At 41.4% G+C, this 9959-nt stretch overlaps 1 protein-coding gene across 5 annotated transcripts in view; it reads right to left on the reverse strand.

The window, feature by feature from the left end:
* NEK5 (NIMA related kinase 5) overlaps positions 1-9781 on the reverse strand; it is a 29480-nt gene extending 19699 nt beyond the window's left edge. Inside the window, exons 1-7 of one of the 5 annotated variants that reach the window (XM_055802489.1) lie at positions 9245-9781; positions 7842-7982; positions 5960-6056; positions 4822-4919; positions 2791-2874; positions 2613-2683; positions 337-423 (exon numbers count right to left, since the gene is read on the reverse strand). In XM_055802489.1, coding sequence (XP_055658464.1) covers positions 337-423; positions 2613-2683; positions 2791-2874; positions 4822-4919; positions 5960-6056; positions 7842-7958 — 554 coding nt within the window. In that variant the 5' untranslated portion in view covers positions 7959-7982; positions 9245-9781. Of the gene's footprint in view, positions 1-336; positions 424-2612; positions 2684-2790; positions 2875-4821; positions 4920-5959; positions 6057-7841; positions 7983-9195 lie in introns of those variants that run through there. The other 4 variants (XM_055802490.1, XM_055802491.1, XM_027790683.2 and 1 more) reach the window with 4 other exon arrangements.
* Positions 9782-9959: the final 178 nt, after the last annotated feature.

Consider the following 9959-nt stretch of genomic DNA (forward strand, 5'->3'; position numbering starts at 1 on the left):
TTAAAAGAGAATGACATTAAACTTTAAAGTACAATAATTTTATTAAAAAATATATAATTATGTTAAGCCTGTAAATGAATTGCAACAAATTAATGATTGCTATATTCTGGACACTAAGTCAAAATTCAACTGACTTGTACAGTATAACATAGTTGTTGTGTACAATTGATACACCTAATTAATGTACACAATAACACAAAACTTCACAAAGGATGACATGTGAAATTCCTGGTGCCCTGGAGAAATACTGATTTAAACCACGATATCACTAATATAAGTTCTCTTATGCCTGCATGCCCTCATGCACAAGCATATGAAAAAAAGACAGAGACTTACGTTTTATTGTTATATGGCTGATTTTCACAGATCTCAGGTGACAGATAATAGGGGGTCCCTACACAGGTATGGGCAAACTCCATAGTGCTAATGAAACACAATGAAAAAAATGGCTTACACACTGAAAAAGTTTACACGCAATTGAACAAGAGGCTTCTCTACTCCAGGTGAAAAGCCCACAGAGGACATTATTTCTGTTCTCCAAATAGTTGAATAATGGAACACCCCAAGAACTACTTAAGTATTTCCCAGTTCTGTGTAAAAATGACCAACTGTTCTAATAGTGGAGACTGTCTGCACTTAAACAGAAAGCACAGAATTCCCTTTTCCCTACTTTTCACCAGCACTGTAATAAACATTTTTCAAGAATTCTGAAAGCTGTCAAAGACACTGCAAAATATTAGAAGTCTCCAACATACTCGCTGAAGTAAGAATATGGGAGGTGGTAGTCAGTCACACAAGTCAGAAACTGTGGAAGGAGGACGTACTGTTCAGAAACTAAATGGGGAGTAAATGAATTCTAGTTCCATCTCTGGAACTTGTAAAGGTGTAACCAAATAACACCAGTTGGATTAATTTCACTTGCTTTCAGGTATCTACTCTGTGGATGTAATCAAGAGCCACTGGGAAGTCAGTGGAGAGAAACAGGTACTCACAGAGTGTGATTCTTCTCACTCTATACTAGATGTCAATAAAGTTGTAAGTTACACTTTTAACAGAGTATGTGAAGTCTGAGCACCAGAGATGCCACAGACACTGCAAGTAAAAGTATTGGACACTATCTTACATATTGGAGAACTGCAATGAAAATGCCTTTTTATACCCCGGAGGAGGAGGAAAAGACAGTCTAAGAAACTTTTTGGGTTTGCGTGGCAAGGTTTTGGTAGCAGGGGGGCTACAGGAGTGGCTTCTTTGAGAAGCTGCTGGAAGCCTCCTCCCCCATGTCCCATAGAGCTGATGCCAGCTGGCTCCAAGACAGATCCACCACTTAGCCAAGGCTAAGCCTGTCAGTGATGGTGGTAGCATCTCTGGGATAGCATATTTAAGAAGAGGGGGAAAAAACTGCACAATAGAAGCTGCAGCCAGAACAGAGGAGTGAGAATATGTGAGAGAAACAGCCCTGCAGACACCCAGGTCAGTGCAGAAGGAGGACAGGAGGTGCTCCAGGTGCCAGAGCAGATTCCCCTGCACCCCGTGGTGAAGAGCACAGTGAGGCAGGCTGTCCCCCTGCAGCCCATGGAGGTCCATGGTGCAGCAGATATCCAAAACCACCTGTGTACCTAATACATGAACACAGTTAGGTACATCTGAAGAAAATGAGAAAATCGCCTATGTTGGTTAAAGTTATCTGTTCTCTTTACTGATGCTGTGTAGACAGAAATGTGGTTAAACTTACACTGACCTAATTTAGGGATAGAAAAAGTTTTAACAAGTGACTTGCAGCACATGGAGTACAAAGCAACTGAGAAGGACTGATGCTAAAGGAGAATCTGCAGAGGAAATTACCTTTCCACAGAAAACCTAAATGGTGGACCTTCTTTGCCACAATATCCTGCCAAGGTCAAAGATAATCAAGCAGCTGAAAACCAGATCAAATTCAAGAACTGTCCCATTGTCAGCATGCCCTCTGGCATGTTTTGGCCACACCAAAAAGCATTCTTCCTAGACAACATCTAGCCACTATGCAAGACAGGCCAACCTTGCCCCCAAAGTCAGTAAAGATAAGGCCACCCTCTTTGGGAGAACACATTTTGGCTGTATGGATGCACGCCATGCTGTCCCATGCCACTCACTCTCAGGCCCAGAGAGTCAGTTCTGGCCCTTTTAAAAAAATTAATATAGGCACAGTCTTGGAGGACATACAAAGAAAATGTGTACAAACTCTTCTTACACTCTTTCCAAAGCCTGTAGTGCTCTTCGCTTTCTTTTCTATGAGGTGCTAGAAATGATTATCAATGGCTGCAAGAACAGGAGCTGTGCCTCCAGAATCTCTTTAAGTGAGTTCCACAGACAACAGGGAAAGCCCGGGGCTTCCCCACCCTACCTCATTCGTATACCTCACAGAAGTCCTGTTACTATGCTAGATATGACTGTGGTTTCATGCAGAATGGCATGTTCTAGGGTAACAGAAAAAAATGTAGTGTCAGAAACTTTGTATCCCAACCTCCTGAACAAACACAATCCACAAGCAGTTGTGCACGTTCAGGTTGCATTTTGAATATTCATAAACAGTCCTATTTGGTGTAGGTCACAGACTAATTAAAAAAGGTGCTTACCTGTTCAACTGTCTTGCTATGCCAAAGTCCCCAAGTTTTGCTACCTTTCCATTATTGCTAAGAAAAATGTTCTGCAAATAAAAGCAAAACTTGTATGTGAAAAGAAAACATGGCAGAGCTTCTTAAGCATATCTTTTACAAGACAAAATCACCCCCTTTCTGATACTAATTTTACTACCTCTGCTTTTACATCTCTGTGTAAAATCTTCTGGTCATGAATATGCTTCAAGCCCAAGGAGATCTGCACAAACCAACTCAGAATCTGCAGTGAAAGTTAAAGGGAACAGATACCTATAAATTTGTGTGACTCTAATGTCCAATTACAACAACAAAATCTAAAATATGTAGAGCATATGCAATGTAAAATGTAAAAATTAATACTGTTTTAATTAATGTCATAGACTTTTCCTTTCCTTTTTTAGTGCTATCACAAAACTAAATGAAAGCAGATACTGGTTCTACTTCCCTTATCCCCATCAAGTTTTCACTGACTGTGACAGGACAAGTACTTGAACAGGGACTGAAGAATCACATCAAAGTACACTAAGAATACTAGACCTTTATTTAGAAATGAGTGAGTTCAAATAACAACCGAGACAGAACTGGGAGGTGCTTCTTAATCCTCAGTGGTGGAAGTCAAACCACCCAGGTATAATATTAGTACTCTTACTGAATGTGGTCCAGAAAAAAACAGAAAAAAAGAGTGAAGGACTGAAATGTGGTGAAATGCAGGTATGAAAAAAACTGCATAATAAGTAAGCACACAGGTTTATCCTTGACCCAGTACAGCTCTTAAGCATATATTTAACTTCAACTATACGTGTGTTTTATTGAATAAGGACTTTTGGACTCAATTCAGAAACAAAAATACAATGTGTTTACATGCTTCTCTATTTAGGAAGACTGATGGCCATGAAAGACTGTGATTCAAGTAATAATCTTCTACTTAGTTAATGCTTCACATTAAGCAGATGATTTCCTGAATAGGGCTGATGCCACAAATGATACTTTCTTAGGCATACATTTGAAAATATAGATATTTTAACATGACGTTACACTGGGCAATTTTCTTTCCTTTCTTGACTGGCAGATGTATCTTTATATGTTCTATATATATTTATATATTTACATGTTCTGTAATCCATTCTTCTGTCTGTACTTCCTTTCAATTTCTTTGGATATGTATTATTCTGTCTCATTGTCAAGGGGTTTTGTATGTCAGTTCTCTCTTTTGTGTTTTCATGATACGTGGTTTTGTCCTCTATTTGCTCTCATGTTCTCTCCACCTCTAGTATGGCTCCCAATAGGATCTTAAAATTCATTATTATTGAACCAGTAATTCACTTCCAACTAACTTCTACACTAAGGAGTTCTTCTTTTACTAAAACAAACAAACAAAAAAGTCACAACACTTCTTTTTTCCCCCACTCTTATGCTCTAGAGTATATTTCCACTAACAGGTTTGATACTACCTGTCTAGTTTGTAGGTAAATTTTCATTGTACCTGCAAAAGTAGAAGACTATGCAGGATTAAATAACCTCAGAGCTCATTACACTAAGTCCAATATGTAAGAGAAAATTTCCTTCAGAAAGCTTAAGAGTTAGTAAAAAAAGATGAGTAAGTAAGGAATAGTGGGAAATTCTGTTTCTGTGAATTGCAGTACTTATCTTACTCACCTATTTACAAAATAAAATGTAAGTGAAGATGGTTCAAATGCAATCAGATGTATGGGCTTGTTTCTCTGTGCTGGTTTAACTATTTAAATGGCATCAGAGAAATCTTGACCCAAATGAAAAGAATGAGAGATTTACCACTGATTTCAATATAAAGCAGGATATGTCATGATGCAAATAGCATAAAATGAAGAATTCATATGTAATATATCACCCAATAATTCTAAAATACCATTTAAAAGAAAGCATGGCTTAGTAGGTGTACTACTAATACGAAGAAAAAGTACATCCACAATGGAAGCAGCAGTGGGAGGGAGGGTGGATAAAAACAGCATCAAAATACTGCTAATGAATTAATTTAAGGTCTCACAGCAGTGTGACACGCAAACTCTAAACTCCCATTAAAATTACCAAAGTTTCTTTAAAACATTCAATAATTTTAATAGGCCAGAAAAGAAACAGTAGCTAGTACCGGACAATTCAAACCATATGTTTTACATGATATGTTCTTTCCTCTAAATATATCTTCTTTCACCTGGTCCTCATCAAAGAGCACTCCATGCTGCATATTTATCCGCTTCATTAAGTCTCCACCATCACAGTATTCCATCACAATATATAGCTTGTTCTTTTCTGAAAGGAAAAGTATAATTTTTCCTTTATTCCTTTATTACTCGTTAATACAGCAATAAATTCTGTTTATTCTATACAGTCCCTCTTTCAAAAGGGAGTAGTTAAACCTCTACCTATGCCTCCATTTCAAAGAGTAATCGAGAAAAAATGGACACTTCCAGTGAAACCTGATGCAAAACTAAGATGTGAAAATATATTTAAATGGAGATTCACAAAAATCTTAAATACATGAGAAAATCCTCAAAAGACCACACTGATAGAAAGACAAATTTTCTTACAGGCAATGCTTAGTAGAATGCATCACAGCTGAGGTTGTTCCCCAATAATTACCAAATATACAGTTAGGCTTAGGGAAAAGGTTAAAAGGAGACAGCGTCCAAACAGCAGAAATAAACAGCAGGGGCCACTTAGTATGGAAACTCACCCTATTGTTACCTCTCTGGGGTCCAGAAGAGTACCAGATTTATGTGTCCCTTAAAACATTTACAGTCCTGATCACAGAAAACAATTTGAACACAAGCTGTAACTATAGCATTCGTTACGTAAGGCATTGCTTATGACAGATGTCAGCAGGAAAAATAAATACTGGGATTTAGCTTTATGGAGAACTGACTTCCTTCTCTCTCTTTCAGTCCTGAAGAATTCCGTATCCTTGAGTGATACCTCAAAATATGGCTCACAACAAAAGACCAACAGGGCCTGTTTCTTGCTATACTCAAAAGCTCTCTTCTTCCATTGAACCTCCTAGAAAAGTCTCATTAAACTCTGGACTTCTATTGAAGATCAAGACTAAAGTCCAACTTAAGCAATGCAGACACGCCAAGATCTAGCATTCATGCCACAATACCTTAGGTCCCGCCCACACATATGGAGAGGGCAAATGATGACTGAATTTGATTCCTTATGTTCATTTTTAGGAATTGGGACATGTTCCCACTGGTGAGTAAGGGGCTGGGGACAGGCTTAATGTTGGACAATATTAACAAGGTAAGTTTTGCTGCCTATAATCACAAATAAAAGAAAAATGTTTAAAAGTAAACCTTGCAAAGAAGCATAGAAGGTTACAATATTTGCATGCTTCATCTTGGCCAGAAGAATAACTTCTTTCTGAGAGGCTTCTTTTTCTTTCACAGGCATCTACAAGGAATGAAGTAACTATATGCTAGCAATAATATATTTAACTCTTTTACAAAATAGTTACATTGTTTTCAAACCAGTCCCACAAACACAAAAAGACTGTGTACCAAGGGGATGCAGAAATATTATAAAATAAGATGTAAAATAGCAATTTGCAGTGCTTGCTCGGAAATATATCGGAATATTACCAAAGTTAGAACAACTTATGATATTTTACAAACAGGCAAATGTACACCTTTAAACTTTTTACACAAATGCTATTGCTAAGCTACCTGATGAATAGTTAAACTCTAAAGTTAGACTTCCCTTAAGTATTAAAAAAATAAGGGTCTAGATGACTCTTTATTCCTAATATAGGTGATCTCAAAAGAATGAAGTAAAAAGAAAAAAAGTCCTTCATTTTACAGTGTTGTTCGTTCTTGCAACTTTCGGACAAACTCTTTGCCCTGTTACATTAAATGGAAAACTTCTATTTGGTTCACTGTGATCACACTTTCATCGACATTACTTCTAAAAAATTCATGTCTCTAAGTCCCCATCCATTAGAACATTCTCTTGTATTTATAGAAAGTTTCTTACCCTCACTCTTACAAAATAACTTTGAAATGTAATCCTCAAAGATTCAGAAGTCAGAAAATGAATGAAACACACTTTACCATATAAAATAATTCTTATGACTTCAAGGTAGTAATTTTCTGTATCCAGCTTCTGGTTTTTGAATGAGTGGGATCCACAACAATATTTTATTAACTTCCATTTTTCTATTTTGCATACATCAAAATCTAAGATTAGAAATGCATCATTTTTATTGGTTATGAGCATAAAGAGAAATTATTTTTTTTTTATTTAGCTGTCATTACTGGCATATCAATTTTTCTGGGTTTGCAACTGGAAGTTATACAGCTCTTTCTAGAACAGCTGTATAAAAAATCATTCAAATTCATTATAATTTTCTAATATATTAGAAATTCACTAGTGTGGCCCAGAATAGCAAAGGACCTGTCAAAAGCATGCAGGCACTCACTGAAATTGACCGTTGAAATCCCTTTATTGAAATCACAGGGAGTTTAATTGCCTGGCTTTCTGGAACTAGGTATAGGAATGGTATTCCTCTAATACCAGAGCTAGTGACCCGAACCTGCCTCTGTACTCAACAAAGAGCGCTTTTGTGGGCCGATTCAGCTCATTCTAAAGCAGAAGTCTAAAATACACACGATCAACAGCTTCCTAAAAATACGTATTTCTCTTGTTCTCCCAGAAAGCAAGTCTAGCCAAACAGCTCAGATGCTGACAGCAACAGAATGGAAATTTAAAATTAGATGAGATGAATCCAACTGCCATAAACAGAAGGGAGAACTGAAAAGACTCTGTTGTGAATTACTCATGTCTGAAAATATGGATGAGAGGGAAAAAAAGGAAATGAAAAAGCTTAAGGAAATGTATGACAAAATTGTGATCTGTTATTTCAGCGGCAAAAGTTTCATCGTAGTTGAATCATCTGCTATAAAATTTGAATTAGGAAGTGTCACACATTGTAAGTAGGGAGAAGTTTTGAAAACAAAAATGCAGTAAAAAGTAAAGACTTAATGCCAAAATACCTGTTTTGCCTATGATTGCAAAATCACTAAATTAGCAAAGCATACAGTCTTTGGAAGGTTTAACTCTATATAATCAAGATGGAACTCTAAAGGAGACAAAACACAACCCAAGTTCATACCCTAGCTAAATGTAAGTAGCACAATCAGGTAAATAGCTACCATTACCATCCAGGTTTTGCTGGTTTACCTTAGTTAAATCGATCTCTTTGATAACACACTGCTCATTATCCAGTTTTCCCTTTGCCAGGAATATTTTGCCAAAAGATCCTTCTCCAATTTTTTTAATGATTTCATATTTATCCATGGTGTCTTCGTCTTAAAGCAGTGGCTAAAACAAAAAGGTCCCCAAATGAATATTGCACGTAGTCAATGCTGTAACATCTGAGTTTGCACTACTGAAATGGACACTACCTTTTAAGACTGTCATTTTCATCGCATTTTTATTACCTTTTATCATGTTTTTATTTCTGATGTTGATTATTCCTGAAAATGCCACCTCCTGGAAGTCTGCAATTTATTGCTGATCTACACTTTGAACAAGCAGCAAGTTTATGAGTGTGTCATAAAGAAAAGTGTGAAGCTTAGTCTTAGCACACCATGAGGTTAAAACAGTAGAAAGTAAGTCTGGCTCATTGTTTCCTGAAGTTAACAATACTGCAGAATTGTTCTTTTAATGGAAAAAAATAAAATTATAATCTATTTCATGTTGATTTAGTTTCAACTAACGTGACCTAATGTTGGCAGCAAAATGGAAAGCCGCTGCACTTTGCAGGAGCTCACTGCCAAGAGCCGTCGGGCATCAGCAGCCGTCTGGAAGCCTCTGGCAGAAACGGTCATATCACCGGGTACTTGCAGCGTATCCATAAGCAACCTTGCACACATAAATATGAGCAGCCGGTATAAACCTGTTCTTATTCGTTGGCCTGAGCTGTAGGAAGGGAGATTCGCTAAGTTACTGCCAGGCTTTCCCCCCAGGCAGGCCAGGCAAGCCGTGTAGCTGCCCCGGGAGCCGGGGGGGGGCTCGGTGCTGGCAGCTCCCGAGGCGCTGGGTGACCCCCAGGCACCCACGGTTCGGGCGCTCGGGGCAGCGCCAGCTCCTGCTCGCAGCCGCTACCGGGAAGGTGCCACACCGGGCGGCCGGGCTCGCACAGGCGTGAGGGGCTGCCCCGGGACGGGGGTGCGCTGCCCCCGCACCCCCGGCTGCCCTCGGCCCGCGGCACCGCCAGGCCCCTCACCGCCCTGGGCCTTGCCCCTGCGGGCACCCCGATGGAAGCGGGGCGCCGGGGAGGCGCGGCCGGCAGGGCCAGGCCTCGGGCAGGGCGGCGGGGCTCGACGGCCACCACACGCCGCGGGGGACCACCTCGCAGCAGGGCCGACACAGAGCCACGCGTGGCGGTCCGCAGCCTCCCGCCCGGGGGCTGGGGCAGGCGCCTCTGGCGGCCCGGGTGCCCCTCCGCTGGCCGCGCTGGGGGTGGCTCCCCGCCGCCCTTCTCTCCCCGGCCGTGCCGCCGTCGCCATGGCGCCGGGCGGGCAGCCCTTACCGGGGCCTCCCGCGACTGCGGCCCGGCCCGCCGCCGGGGGACGCGGTACCTGCGAGCGCTCCGCCGCTCCGGAGCCGCCGAGGGCCAGAGGAGGAGGAGCCCCCGCGGCGGAGGTGTGGCGGCAGCGCCCGCGGCCAGCCCCGGGGCGGCGGGGCCCCGCCGGGAGCAGCGGGAGCATTAGTCCCCTCAGCCAGACCGCGCCTTCCCCCCGCGACGAGCGGCTGTCGCCGCGGGTGGCCCGTAACGGGGTTGGGGCGGCCCGAAGGAAGATCTCGGCTGCCGCAAGGTCTGGCACCCGCGGCGGAGTCACGTACCCGCCCACGGGCAGCGCGGCAGGTGCGCTGTGAAAGGTCGCCGTACCAGATCCACAGATTTCCTACAGCTTTGCTGGTGTGTTACTCTCTGACAGTATCTATTACGTGGACACAGACTGGAACAGCTTCCCCAGAACTCTGCTGAGAGCGTTTCTGCTCTCCCCTGCTGTGCTTCTCTCGAGAAACTATCCAGTATGCAGCAGCCAGCACAGAGCACAAACCCCACACGGCCAATAATGCTTTCTGCAGCAGGACTGTGTCTCCTCATCAAAATTGGAAAAGTCATCCTTATTTACCAACAATTAGCCTCCTTCCACACATGCAATGGCATATATAAAAATCTCGACTGAAGTCATTAAGGTAACAGCTCAGCCTCAAAGAGTTTTCACAGGATTTATAATTGCATGATCTCAAGGCTCAGATATGTAGCATAGCTAAATGTTTTCTGTA

This window comes from Falco peregrinus, chromosome 4, assembly GCF_023634155.1.
Source record: "Falco peregrinus isolate bFalPer1 chromosome 4, bFalPer1.pri, whole genome shotgun sequence".
In the NCBI taxonomy this organism is placed as follows: Eukaryota; Metazoa; Chordata; class Aves; order Falconiformes; family Falconidae; genus Falco; species Falco peregrinus.